General features: G+C 46.5%; 1 protein-coding gene across 7 annotated transcripts in view; it reads right to left on the reverse strand.

Annotated features, from left to right (window-relative positions):
* Window positions 1-2,785: 2,785 nt before the first annotated feature.
* LOC144128082 (uncharacterized) overlaps window positions 2,786-15,318 on the reverse strand; it is a 180,823-nt gene continuing 168,290 nt past the window's right edge. For all 7 annotated transcript variants that reach the window (XM_077661152.1, XM_077661150.1, XM_077661149.1 and 4 more), the window contains 2 exons: window positions 10,750-10,854; window positions 2,786-9,045 (listed from right to left, as the gene is read on the reverse strand). In XM_077661152.1, coding sequence (XP_077517278.1) covers window positions 8,920-9,045; window positions 10,750-10,854 — 231 coding nt within the window. In that variant the 3' untranslated portion in view covers window positions 2,786-8,919. The remainder of the gene's footprint in view (window positions 9,046-10,749; window positions 10,855-15,318) is intronic.

Consider the following 15,318-nt stretch of genomic DNA (forward strand, 5'->3'; position numbering starts at 1 on the left):
AAGGACTCGGTTCTATCCCGGGTAAAGGAATGGCTACTCAGTGGCTGGCCGTCAACACAAGTGGACAGCAAGTTTGCGCCTTATGAGGTGAGACGGTCGGAGTTGTCATTGCATCGTGATTGCATACTGTGGGGGAATCGCGTCATAATTCCAACCGCAGCAAGAGAGAATGTGCTGCAACTCCTGCATGCAAATCATCCAGGGATGAGTGCCATGAAAGCATCAGCTAGAGGGCTCATGTGGTGGCCGAAGATGGACCACGAAATTGAGGAGTTTGTTCGGCACTGTCATCCGTGCCAGAATAACCGGCAAAGTGATGCCAAGGCTCCAGTGCATTTTTGGATCAAGCCAGATCAGCCTTGGAGTCGACTGCACATTGATTTCGCTGGCCCAGTCAAAGGAGACGTTTTCTTAGTCGTGGTAGACGCGTACAGCAATTGGGCTAAAGTCGAAATCATGCAATCCATGAAAGCTACGGCTGTCGTCAACAGCTTAAGGAAGATGTTTGCGACACATGGTGTACCGGACGTTATCGTTTCAGATAACGGCACAGCTTTCACTAGCACAGAGTTGCAAATGTTTTTGAAGTGTAATGGCGTGCGTGCAATTTTCACTGCACCTTATCATCCAGCCAGCAATGGTAGGGCGGAGAGGATGGTAAGAGAAGTTAAAGAAGCATTGAAGAAGCAGCAGGAAGGTTCGACACAGTGCAAGATTTCCCGGTTTCTGTTTAAGCAACACACGACGCCACATTCGGTCACGGGAAAATCGCCAGCAGAGTTAATGTTCGGACGAAGACTGAGGTCAGCGTTAGACAGACTCCATCCGGACCGGCAACACGCGCCTGAGTTACAACGACCGGAGACTAAGAGGTTTCGTGTCGGTGACGCGGTCTACGCTAAAAGCTTTTGCCCAGGTCCAAGGTGGAAGGCTGCCAGTGTTGTGGCAGTCAGAGGTCCGGTGTCGTACGTGGTACAGCTAAACAACGGCGAGCGTCATCACAGGCACCGCAATCAGTTGAGGAGCGCCTGGACGCGGCTCGTAGTTGACCCAGTCACAAGTGAGGACTACCACGTCAGGCTTCCTCCTACAGCCAGGCAGCCACAGCCGCTGTCTGCTAGCCCAGAAGCAACCCCTGGGGCGAGTCCAGGCCAAGCCACCCAAGTACCGGTCGAGCCGCGAAGATCAACGCGTGTTCGACGGCCTGTCCTGCGTTATGGCATTAATGGCTAGTTAGTCCGTTTTGGATTGTGCAAATCTTAGGAGAAAGGAGTGTGGTATACTGATAGCGCATGTTTTAAACTGCATTTTCATGTATCGCTTATCAGCCACGCAAGCAGTCGTCGGCAGATCACATGTTCATCCGCCTATAAAAAGGCACTGTCTCAATAAACGTTTGTTCAGTTCCAGCCTGGCGTCCGTCTGATACACAACAAAATAAATAAATAAATAATCTGAACTCGTGGCCTATAGCCTCGCAGCATTTCCACACCCAGCGCCACCCCGCGTCAGGCCGTGTGCCTCGTGCTCTTGATGCTCACATAGTCGCACTTGATTCATGAATTTCACACGGAGAAGAGCGGCTGCTGCACCTGCAGTCGGCTCATAATCGATCCGCGGATGTCGTTCTCCTATTAGGTTTAGCATAGAGCGATCCGCGGGCAGCCAAGCTGCGCATATTGCTTTGAGAACGCCACAAGGCGCCAGGCACCGGTCAGCTGTTTGCACCCCTGCCCTGAAGGGATCAATCAGCGCGTGCACACTGGGGGGGCGCGGAAGCAGATGGCAACGCGGAGCCGGGGCTTCGGTAGCGCGCGCGCCGTGGTGCATCCCGGAAGAGATGCCATGCTGTCCGGAAACCACACGAAGAAAGAGTTCGAGAAACATTATTCACTCGTGACGAATACTTCTGAGATTCAGAATACCGAACATTCGGATCGAATCGAATACTTTACTATTCTACTGAATACTCAAAATGATCGAATATTGCCATAGCCTAGGCCTAGTGAGATCTAATGCTATGGCATTGCAATCTCAAGGTGATGTAACCCAGGTGAAAAAAAAAAAACATTGCGTCCACTTGGGCTTTCCAAATGGAATGTTCAAATTGAAACCAGTTGGTTCGAAATACACAATAAGAACCAACAGGACATTCTTAATGTAAACCCCAATTAGACTCAATGCTTTTTTTCACCAGGGCATCCCAATAGTTCTTTAACCTTGCTTCAGTTTACGTGAAACGCATTGTATGCCCCTCAATGGTCCTGGAAACATTGCAGTGTCATCCTCCTTGAATGGATCTTTTGGACATCTGTGAATGCATCATGGCCAAATTTTATTCAAAGGATGCCCTCGGTACAACTTGTTGGGTGCTTTTCAAGATGGAACTCCGCCATTTGGCAAAATTTTCCACAGCCTACTCTTTACCAACTGTTCAGTGCAGTAGCATTTAGAGTATTATTTTTTTGCCTAAATATAATTTCATTTTTGATCAATTACGGAAGAGGATGTGACAAAGGCCTTGCTAGTATTTCACCAAGGTACCGTTCCTAGGCCATGCAGCCTTAATTTGGGTGGCATCTACGGAACCAATAATTCTGTATAATGCTATTCTGCATTAACTACACGCTATTAATAGCTTCAAGCACTTGTCTACAATTCATCATACCAAGTTTTCCATTAACCATCTCACTGCGAGGACCATCACAGTGTAGAAAAATTAGCAACACCGGCCGTGACCTCGGTCCGCAGTTGAAGCCAGTGCACTAGTCAATGAAGCCAAAGCAGCAGTTCACAAGTTTGCTTTATTCCGTTCACACAGGTTCAAACGGTGCCAGATGGCACATGCAGTCTTGGACTCTAGGCAAGAAGTGCAAATTTACAATGTTCCAAAGCTGCAAGGTCCTGAAATGTGCACTTCAGAGCCGAAACTGTACCAGCCAAGAACCATGGTGGCCTGACCAAGAAATCGTTTTTTTTTCCCCCTTTTCATCGCTGTGGCACGCTGTCAGCGGGAGATGCAGCACTATTCTGGCTAGAGAATTATCCTAATCCAGAGACTGTTCCCTGCTGCAGAGCAGAGTTCCAGGCTCAGTACCAATGTGCTCCTCTCTGCTCATTCATTCAGCATAAACTAGGCCATGAAGCTCTGGCAGCTGGGGTGAACATTGTGATGCAAAGTGCATGAAGTGCATATAACTTGTCCATGTGGAGCCTTGAACAAGTGCAGGCTGATAAGATCAATGTTGCTACCAGTTTAGTTAGTAGGTTGACTAACAGACTGAATTAGTGCTGCAGCACGATGATTTTGTTGTTCGTGATGGCCACAGTCCTGCTTTCTTGCAAGCCAGCTGTGCATAACACTCAGGAGCTACAAGCAGTTCCCTCAACAGAGCCGTGGTCAAGGATTAACAATTTAGTAATAGGAGTAATGACACAGGACAGGGTTAACTGGAGAGATATGGGAGAGAACTTTGTCCCGCAGTGGGCGTAGTCAGGCCAATAATGATAAACAGGAGCTTGGGAGGACTTGTCACAACCACAAGATTTTGAGTAACACCGATTTCACTGTCCACATGGCATTTCACGCATCTCTTTCAGTGTTCAAATGATTGGTGAACTCTGTCACTGCTCGTCCTCGTGTTTACCGCTGTGCACAGTTGCTGTGCAGGGTGCAGCCTGGTGTGCAGTCTTTCAAATACACGGTCATCTTAGCGTCCTTGTTGGCCACACCTTTATGCCTTAAAGGAACGTTTGTAAAGGTGTTTATTCGAAGCGCGGGTCAGTTGGCATTGGTCAAACGGAGACACCACAGGCGTCACTCGAAATCCCAGCTGCACTTCGTCTACCTCTTCGCTGCGCTGCTTGAACTCCTGCTGGTCGGTCCAAATACACATTAAAGGAATAATGCAAGAGGTTATGTTAGACTGGTAGACTGGTCAAGAAATTCACCAGCTTTGTTTTGTGTTCACAAAAATGATTCTGTCAAGAAAATCATATATCGAGGTACCTGAATCTTCCATAAACACCCCCACACAGTTTGTGGAATGCGACGTCATTTTTGAGATGCAGAATATTGTGGTTTCTTGGCAAAACAGAGAAAATGAAAGTAGTTGATATGGGAATCAGAGAGGCCCTTTGTTGCAACATGTATCAACAGATGGCACCACCATGCTCTATACTTCCATCCTACTCGCCATTCTTCTAAGACAAGGCAGCCTCCCCATTCAGAAAGACTCCAAAGGACCTTGCAAGCTTGTGCTTCTGAGCTTCACGCACATGACAGCGTCACACAGGTTTAGTCCTTAACATGCAAAGCAAACAGTTTGCTTTGCATACTAATCCCCGTACTGGTTTTGTCCCATTTCAATGGTACTTGCCTGTCAACATAATGCTGCACGAAAAAGCAGTGAACCAACTATGGCCTGAAAATAAAGCACATGATTGAGTTTTCGCAGTAAGCAAGCTATGCCCGCTACATAATTTTCTGCCTTACCCAAGTTCTGTTCTTGGTAATCAAGACATGTTCGTTACCTCACCGCGCTAATCTCAGATTCTAGCTAGACTCAGCACTTCCTGTTAGTTTCTCTATAATGCGCAGAACTGAGCGCTCAGGGAACTATGCCCATTGCAGAAGTTTTCACTCAACAGAAGAGAAGACAAGCATATACATGTCTGTGCTGAAGCTTGAACGCTGTGGAGAATGAAGTAGTAGTTGAGAAAAGTGAAGTGGTTATGCTCAAAGTAATACCTGGATGCTGCGAGATGCACGGACCAGCGAATTGGAAATGTCGGCTAAGGCTGAGAACTAGAGGACTTAGCTTATGAATTTTGGGAGCACAGAAAGTCTTTAGATCAACCACAGATCTTGAATATATCTATATTGCCACATATAAGTCAACTTTTTTTTTACAAAAATGACCATTTAAAAGGGGGTCTACCTACACGCAGGGTTGGCCAATTTGCGGGCTCTAATGTAATTTCAGACGGGCCATGGGTGGCTTCATGCGCAAAAAAAAAAACATCACAAAGAACAAAACATTAAACCGTATGCAGGTCCGTTCCAAACGAAAATTCGAACTGCGTGCAATTTATCCGGCTCGCTTACATTGGCGAGGACGAGTGGTACATAGTGAGAGAGCAGACTGCTGTAACGCGTCCAGAGTGTCTGTGACGCCAGAATCCGAAACTATAGGACCATTGGCAGTTTGTTTTGCCACTTACCGGGCTAGCCAGCCATGCTGCAGGTGAGTTTGGAAGGCAGGAAAGTGCGCCATTTTATCCTCACAGTTAACTGCACTATTACGAGTTCGTAGCTTTGAGCTGCACGAGCGCCGCAATGCCATCCCATGGGGAACGCTTTAGAGATAAATCACCTGCTCTGGCTACTCTGTGGCGGGGCAGTGCTAGTTTACAGCCAAATTTCTCTTTGGCGAGTGAGGGATGAGCGTTGGGGGAATTGGCTTATGTACGGCAGCATACGGTACGTTCAAGGATGCCTCTACTTCTTACCATGCACTGTACCAATATGGAAACGATCTTTAGAAACAAGCTTTGAGCAGCAAAAATAAAATGTTTAAAATCGGACATTATACGAACATTTCAAGCGGTTCAGAGGTTCCCATATAAAGCATGCTGTAGAAGAAGGGCACACAGATGTTTAAAATCAAGCATATTACATCCACCGTTTCATGATTTATGAGCTTTATACAGACAGTCTTCAAGCATGTAACCCATATTTTATCAAATCGGTAACTCTTCCTGCTTCAGCTCCGAATTTTCGCCGCTGTTCGACCTGTTAGTGCACTGGTTGTAACTAGAAAAAGGGGGACCCTGGTTGTAAGGCTTCAGCAAGTAGGGCTGTGCGAATATTGCAGTCTTCGAATGCAAATCGAACATGAATATGAAGAAAACATAGCTTTGAATGTCGTCGCCCTCATTTTTTTTTCAAAATAGTGTATGGGCTTTGCTACTCAAATAAAAACTAGACTGACTCAGCACCACATAAAAAAAATGAAGTGCACAGAATGTATACTACTTGATAACAGTATGCAACCTGTAATGTCATCATGCAAAATGAAATCCATAAAATGACACAACTGGCAACTAAAAATAATGTGATGACTGGCAAAACATCATTAATTCGTAATTCAAGGGACGGAAAAAATGGTTGAATTGTCTGAAGGTCGATTTATAAATGGCTCCGTGCCCTGAAAAAAGAAAGAATGCCCAAAATGCGAAAATGCCTTGAAGCCTTATGAGGAGGCTCCATCACACAAACACCAAAAATATGTGACGAGCACGCACTTTCGGCATGCTGGAGGATCAAGGTGGACGTAAACGAGGAGAACGCATATTGATGTTGGAACGGCAAGACTGCTTTTAAAAAGGAAAAATAAATGACCAGGGATGCGTCAGTCAGTGTTCGAAAGTGGCGTGGAGCTAGGTTCGGACGACTGGCGAATGAGCAGACCGACAGCTGCCGTCGCCATGGGCTGGCGAAGCTCAGAAACAAACTACATGGGCAAGCAATTTTCAGCCTGGTGACAGGAGCCCTCCTATCATTGTCAAGCCTGCCATTAAGCGCATTTATGAGGTGCGCGGGCTATAATGCACTATGCAATGGACGGGATTTTTACACAATCGCTTGCCCTGCTGTGACACCTCGACTTGCTCCTTCGGAAACCTGGTGCAAAATTCCACAAGTGGGCTTTCCCGCATATCACAGTTGCCGAAAACGAGATGGCTAAGCTTATGCTAGGAGTTATATAAAGGCGACAAGAAAATGACCTGGGTGAGGGCTAAGTATGCAACACATTAAGGAAGGATCACAGAAAAGGCAGCGTTCTTTCTCGTGATTACTCGAGGTGGGTGGTCGGCCAGCTTGTTCTGGTCAGGTGTCATACATGGGGAAGCCCACTTGCGGAATTTCACATGAGGTCAAGCCTAGCAGCGTTCGAATGCACCTGGCCCACGCAATTAACACCGGAGAGGAAAGCGAAGACGACAGATTTGTATTGTTCTTCTGGTGCTTTAAACTCGATTGTCGGATAATTTACGCATATAGTACTGTGGTTTCGCTGCGGTCAAAATTATGAGTGTCAGCATGGTATACGATCGCTTGCGACTAATTGAAAATTATCGAATATTCGGGAAGTTTTGAATACTTACAAATTTTCTAATATCAATTTCTCAAACATGAATACAAATACTCGCACATCCCTACTTATAAGCTCTCCAAGGTGCCACCCCCACAATTCTTTCAAAGTCATTTGTCCTGCTAAATTTTAAACACACATCACAAAGGCACCTTCCCATTACACAATCACCTGTGATATATGTGTAGTCAGGAAGCCAACCATTACAGAGGACTTTGGCTTTGGAGTCTTTAGCAAGCTACAGAGGGCAGTGATAACAATGTCGCATGATATGAGAAACAAAAGTTCACTTCTTTTACGACATGAGTGCAGTGCTTGGTCATCCCGGAGAGCAGGGCAAGGTTCAAATACTGATCATGTTTCATGCTGCTGTGACTTGTGACCGGTTTGTCACGTTGGTGTGAACCGAGCTGGAATGAAATGGGCTGCAAACTACAGCATCAGCACCCTAATTGCCTTCTCGCAATTTAGGAAATCTTATCTGCTTTCCTTTAAAATGAGCAATTTCTTGCCAAAATTCATCTGCATGGCATATAAAGTATACAATACTGCAGTGTCCATGTACACATGAATGCAAACTGATTTCCAGTTCATTTAGTGGTTTTGCACCAACACTAAAATACTTGTACCAGTAGTATGATCTCTGGTTCAAAAAACAACAACAACATGAAATTGCAGTCTACCGCACATTCTTTGTAAACATGAGGGATACCAATCTTGTTCCAGCCTTAAGCATGACACTGATCATACTGCAATTCTCATCGAAAACCATGGCTGCCGCCTTTTCGGGGCCCAGCTGTTGTGAAACGCAAAGCCGTAAACCTTGATAAGAGAGTATGAATGAGTTGGTAACACCAACCATTTTTCCTATCACTTTGGGTGAGTGCTGCTAGATTTTATTTTGCAAGTGCAATTTCCACAACTGCAATCGACCTTCATTTGCATCACAGTGCATGCAATACTGTGCAGTCAACAGCAGCAAGAGAAAACTGCATGATTAAGAAGCAGCTGTGTACTTTGCACCGGTTTACAAAAGTGCAGTGTAATCCCACTTGGGCTTGACCTCACACAGCGACAGCCTCCTGTCTGGCCTGCACAAGTGGGAAGCATTATATGCAAGCATACCTAGGCACAGCCAAGCGCGACACACACTGAACTTGTCATTGTACATTGTCTCATCAAGACAAATGTATAAATTTACATCAGGCATTTTGCAGAAAGAAACCACCACTATAGTTACAATGAATACCCTAGTGATGCTCTCTGGAAGCCATGTTTTTTGGCGACAATGTGCCCCAGACACTCAGATGAAGGTCCTTGCATGCCATGTTGGCAACAAGAGCTGGCGTTCGTTGGCTTGACAGTGGTGGAGGCTCGGGTGATGGGGGCCTTTTGTGCGTCATCGGAACTATGTGCAGTCGCCGTCAGTTGAAAAAAAAAAAAAAAACCCACAGCACTGTCACAAGTCAAATTTCAGCACGCAGCAGTTGGCTCGGGGTAGTCAGTCTCTGCCCATCAGTAGCTTCATGTTCAAAGCCAAATTGCAAGGCTTTGAGCATGGCTCTTGAACAAGCACATTCACCAGCTCGTTGTTGGAGACCACATCTCAGCCACCAGCTCAGCCACGGTTGAAGGAACTGAGTTATTGTTTTAGCACTGCAAAAGTACTTCATTCTCGTTCCTTCTATATATTACATAATAGCCTATGCTGGTCTGTACACCACTGTTGCGGTGGCCACGGCGAGAGTCCTTGGCTGCTGTGTCAGGAGACGGATCGGCTCTTTGCCAAACGACGACCGCAAAGTCCAAACCACGTGAGCCGAGCCATGCCAGCCTGCCCTGCTGACAGCAGCCAGGTGGCGCTGGTGTAGTTGGGGCTCCAGCACACCTGCGCATAACGGGTCGAATCAGACAGTGCCAACTCAAGTCTCACAAGTTTAAGTTCGCTTTTCGCAACCAGCTGAGCAAAAGTCTCCTTGAAGAGGCACAGAGGACAATTCGATTTAATTTTTGTTCCTTGCAAAAATATCATTGTTTTCCTTTTTGTCGCTCCATTTACTTTTGTTCAGCAGCAAGAGATGCATTTACAGTGGTGGAACTGACAACTGGCTTCTTGTAGCAGCTTTTGTAGCAGACGAAATCGCAGTTTGTAGCAGTATTTTCAAGTTTTGTGGCAGGAAAAATGGCATTTTGTAGCAGATATTTGAGCTTTTGTAGGAGGAAAAAAAACTGTTTCTTAGCAAAATTTCATGTCTCGAAGCACTTAAATAAAGAAGGCTTGTTTTATTTCTGGAATAGTCAATTGCTCAGGTGTTTATGACGACCATAGCCATGCAAAAACAAGCTTCAATTTAAGCCCAAATTCAGTCTAAGGTCTGTTCTTTCCTTAAAAAGCTGCAAAAATATGCAAACAGGAGATTTTGCTAAAAATAAAGCCGTTTTTATTCAGATGGACGACACAACGAGATATGCAACAAAGCTATAAAAATTATACCATTCATAAAACTGCAAATTTAAGGTACTATTTCTTTTCTTTCCTTGATGACTCCAGCTCGGACAGCGCCGCTGACAGCCTTTCCTGTCCATTCTTCAGAAGGGCTTGCAACATCTGCAAAATTTTTCGACTTGACGCCTTTTGCGAAAAACAGCTCAGCATTGGCGATCATATTCCTGGCCAGCCTGATCTTTTCCGGTACCTTCTCTTCATTCTGACCTCTTTTCTGGGTGTCCTTGTCCGGTACCTTCTTTTGCTTGTCTTGCACGTGTCTCTTCTGCTGCATCTGCCTCCAACCACTGCAGCCTTTACTTCCGCGATACTTTTAGTGCTCTGATTAATCGTGGTGTCATAGGAATGGCAGCTGAATTTTGGCTGAACCGCTGGGATTATGTCATTACAGACCTAAGCGCATTTACAATTTGCATTGAAAAGGACGATCGCCTTCTCAGCACTCGCCGATTCTCACTGAAGCCCCTTCTCCAAATGAGCATTGCTGTGCGAGAGGCACAGATATGCTTTTACGAGTGCCGCCAACAAGGGATATTTTCGAGCCCCATCCTCTTGCTTGAGTTCGAAAATTTTTTGCCAGAAGTCATCAAGTCATTCGGATTGTCTGGCTAATATCTTCCGAGACATAAAGGCTAAACTCATCCATCAGGGCGGAGACCTCATGAGCTGCGATGAACTCCGGCAGCGATGACCAGCATGGATGAAGATGGACACTTTATTCGCGCCATTTTCTTCCAATCAGCACAGGTTTTGAACAGTCTCATCCAACATATTAGAAAGATCATTCTTTTCTGTTTGTATTTCCTTTCCCTACAACAAAACCACCCTCGATCAAGTACAATCCCTAAATGCTCGAGTCCACAAGCAAAGCATGGTGAACCATATAGACATAGCAAAGCGCAAGCAACCTACCAGAATTTGCATGCTAATGTAGGACTGCTAACACATACAGCACACTGACATATACTCGGTGCAGATGTAATGCATTTTTCGCAGCATGTCCGAGTTTCAGAAGAAGGGTGTTTGCAGTCCTGCTGCGCCTGCACCAATAGCAGGCACCACATGCACATGTTCGGTGGCACTGACCGTGTTGATGGAGTTGAGATGGTACAAGTTGCTGCCACTGGAATAGGAGTTGCTCCTTGATGACACACGATCCACAGCCTGATGAAGAGCTTGGCCCTCTCGATGCTGCAAGGAAAGAGAAGTACAATGGTTGCCTCAATCACACATCTGACTATGTCAAGGCTTGAAACTCTGGATCACTGACTATACACACAGCAGACCGATGGCACCTTGCAAGACAAGCTGTAAAAGCAGGAGGGATCAGCCCAAAGGAAACAAACAGATAAATGAAAGGGATAAAAGGATGTGAACCAATTTTTCTGTAAACTGCATTAAACCATAGTTATATCTATGCACCAACTGTGATGTGTACATCTGTATGTGAACCCGGAGACCACGAACTGGTTTTCAGGCGTGCGTTTTTGGTGTGCGAGTGGACATATGCACTGAAAAATCAGCGCGTCCATGGACTTCTCTTGGCAAGTATTTTTCTTGAACCTATGAACTGAATGCAACCCACATATTTGAGTACATCATGACTGTGCATGTCTTTTTACATGTCGTACATGTGATACACACATTGCATGCACAGATATTTTTACGGATGAACGTGGGAGTTGTTACCGTGCCTCCACTGCAATGAGCATTAAATTACATTATGAGAGCACGAAAGCTGTTTCCAATAAATAGTACTAGCGTTGCCTGAGCTCACTCCTAAATGACAAAAAAAGTGTCATTTACTTCTTACTTTCAAAAATTCAAACATGAAGGAGGCCAGCAAATTTGTTCCAATTACTGCAAAATCCTGCATATATATAACCTAATACGCATTTTCCCCCCAGATTTTAGCACGTCAAATTTCCCCCTCATATTATATGCAGATCCAAACAATTTTTGGCCAAAATCCATAGCTGCAGTTTCGCTGTTATCGAGCACAGGCACCATCATGTTTCCAGCGAGAGGAAACTTATCTAGCGGTGGCGAAAGTTGGTAGTTTTGATTTCGACGCCACTACGCAGACCTGACCTCGCGATGTCCAAAATGATCGCACCTCTCATGGTATTGAGACTGCAAAAGCAGCACTTGGCTGCTTTTAAAAGGAGAGTAATTGTAGCTGCTGAAAGCATTGGCAATGCGTCATATGCTGCTACATGGCCTGTATGGGGTAGGGAAAGCCTGCGGTTACTGCTGCCGGACATGGGCCTCTACAGCCATGCTGTGCACTTAGATTGCTGACACTTGGACCAGCATTCCTGAGGAGCTTGTCAGTTATCATGTCAAAAAAAGCGGAATATTTAACACGCTCGACTACCGAAGACATGTTTCTATGCAATGATATCTCTGTCAAAGGCCTCTCAGAAGACACCACACCCGGTGATGACGATCACTAAAGCTCAGACTACGGTCACTTCTGAAGCGTGTGTGCCAGTGCGTATGCCAGAACTGGTCTGTACATGCTTGCGGGCCGCCTCTCTACATGCCGCTTGCACTACACACATCTTATCCGGTATGCCGGCATGAACAAATAATCAGAGGGCGCTCGGCTTTCGTGACTTCCGGAACATCTTCGTGCTGACTGCTTTTTGTTTCTCGCATTATACGTGGATGAGAATTTTTTTTTCATTTTCGCTATCCGCATACTACACCTGGTGTTATATCCGGGTCTGTATTATGCATGAGTTTTTAAAGTAAGTGGTGTTCAAATTAAGGAGAGCTTTTTAGTACACTTGATGTGGACAGGGGCCAAAGCACCAGTTCTAATAAACAGGATGTCTGAATTATGCGAGCTCAAGTTAGGAGAGTTCATTGCATAGCGTATAAGTAGGGGCGCGCGAATATCCAAAATTTGGAATAAGAATCAAATTTGTTGATATCTGTTTCATGTTCAACCCGAGAAATTGAAGAATTTTCAAATATCTGAAAATTTCAGAACATTTCCGATTTTCCAACTTCTATAAATCTGACCGTAGTAGAAAAAAGCAGAAAGGCGTCCTGCTCGCCTTTTTTCTCCATCGTTTATCACGGAGACTGGTCACATTCGGAGGCTGCTAGGCTTGGGCCTCGTGCAAAATTACAAAAGTGGGCTTCCCTACATATCAAACAGGATGTGTGGGATGGTTGACCACCCGGTTAAAACAATCACTACTGTGTGAAACCGTGTGGTTTGTTCGCTTGATTGTTCCGCAATATGTTGCATACCTAAAGGGACCTTGAAATGATTTACATGGGCATATTCTAGTGGAACAGATCTGTAGAGGTGGTCTTTGTGGGTATTCAAGTCACATTTGAAAGCTCTGCGTGGACTCTACAGTTTAGAAATCAATTATTAAAAATCGCTACTCGCAGTAACTCCCCACTGATTAGGGTGACACACCTCACCTTGTGTCCCCTACCTTGATGGCATCAGAAAGCAGAAGAGCCAGCCTTCAAGCTCGCCTCGTCTGCCCATTGACATCATCGCGGTAGGGGACATGCGGTGAGGTATGTCGCCCTAATCGGTTGCGAGCTACTAAGAGCAACAATTCAAAATTATTTCTAAACTATAGGGTCCACGCGGAGCTTTCAAATTTGACTCCAATACCCACAAAGACCAGCTCTACAGATCTGTTGCACTAAAATATGCCCATCGAAATCATTTCGGAATCTCTTAATGCCCACACCCATGGCACTAATTCTGTTGCCTTCCCAATTATCCTAGCGTGAGCTCCGCCATCTTGTTTTGGTCAATTATGATATGAGGGAAGACCCACTTGCAGAATTTCACATGGAGCTAAAAAGGGGACGAGCAGAGGCAGGTATAATTGACAGTGCAATTAATTGAGTAAAATTCCCACATATTGTATGGTGCACTGCAGCCTGCTCATCTCTAACCTGCACATAACAGCAGCATGCGACAACGATCGGAGGGGCCCCTGTTGCTAGGCAAACAATAGCCTGGCTGCGTAGTTTCAGTATAAACCTGAGCCTCGCACCAGTCCACCTTCTTAAGCTGACTGCCGTTATATTGCTCGTTGGACTGCTTTTTGCACCTGGCACTACCAATCCAATGCGCCTGCAGAAGGGATGCACAGCAGATTAGTGAACAATAAGGCAACACCCAGGAAGGCAACACCCAGGGCTAGAAATCAGGTTGGAAACTGTGTGCGCCTTTTGGATGCCGGCTGGCGCGTCGGTGGTTATTTTTCTTTATAAAAGGAGTCTCACCATTCCCACGCCAGTGCACGTTCCCCTTGCTTACATCTTCCGCCCTGCTCGTACATTGTGCTGAAACTGTATGCTTGCCATGGGCTTTTTTGCTGTTTGTTCGATGGATCCTCCTTCAATGCCTTTTCAAATTTTTGGCAATTTCTTTCTTTTGGATTGGGGTGTGGGAATTAATATTAACTCGGCCTTCGGATAACTGGGGCATTTCTTCCGGTCCCACGAAGTCCGACTCAAAGAGGTACAGTAGAACCCCGCTGTTACGTTCCTCACTGCTGCGTTTTCCCGGGTGTTACGTCGTTTTCGTCCGGTCCCGACATAGCTCCCATAGGATCCAATGCATTGGGTACCCCGCTGTTACGTTGTAGCTGTGAAAACGTTCCCGCATGATACGTCGCAACCTGGCACCCCGAACCCGGCCGGGCTACGCGCGCCAACCGCCATTTTGACGAGTCTTGGCCAGGCTTGGCTACGGAATTGGCTACAAGACCATGGCCTCCGAGATCACCCCCTTGCACGCGCGTGGGTAATCTCGGAGGCCATAAAAAGCCGCACGCGAGTTGGAGAGATTGCCACTAGATGGCCACTGCCTCGTCAGCCGATGCGAGTAAAACCCGCGGGCCCGCAGCAATCCAGTCTTTCTTGTTTGTGCGGTTCAACCCATCCGAGTCGTCCGTGTCCTTCCGTCAACAGCTACGCTGCCTACGCCCCGTCAGGCCTCGCTAATCCAGTCTTTCTTGTTTGTGCGGTTCAACCCATCCGAGTCGTCCATGTCCTCCCGTCAACACCTACGCTGCCTACGCCTCGTTAGGCCTCGCTAACACCGCGAGCGATTTGTCGTCCTTTCATGGCGTCGCGCAAGCGCAAGGCGCTTTCCCTTGAGGAAAAGCTGGATGTTCTCAACGCAGTCGACAGGCAGCCAGCGTGGACTGCAGTGAGCGCGTCAACTGCACAGCACTGCTTCGCACGGTGTGGCTTTCGCATGGACGGCGGAGAAGAAACTGCCACGGAAGCTGAAGAGATGGAAGCAGCCTCTCATGATCAAGAGCTGAGTGAAGCTTTGAATGCGCTGGGTGCCACGGGAGTCACGTATGACGACTACGTCGCCGTGGATGCTGCTGTCGTGACGTGACGTCCGAGTGTCAGAGTATCGCTGAGATCGTTGCAGACTCGGTCGCGAGTGAAGCCTCAGTCTGTGATGACGACGAGGAGCACGAGCCGCATGATACCGGGTAGTTGGCTGACCCGAGCTGGAGAAGCCGTCGCGGCTCTGGACCTCCTCCGCAGGTACGTCGCACCTCAAAGCGACGCTGAGAGCAATGCGGCTTTCCAGGCCATCGAGAAACGTGTGGTGTTTTCCAGTGAGCGGAAAAAACGGCAATCGACCAT

Source organism: Amblyomma americanum, chromosome 4, assembly GCF_052857255.1.
Source record: "Amblyomma americanum isolate KBUSLIRL-KWMA chromosome 4, ASM5285725v1, whole genome shotgun sequence".
Taxonomy (NCBI): domain Eukaryota; kingdom Metazoa; phylum Arthropoda; class Arachnida; order Ixodida; family Ixodidae; genus Amblyomma; species Amblyomma americanum.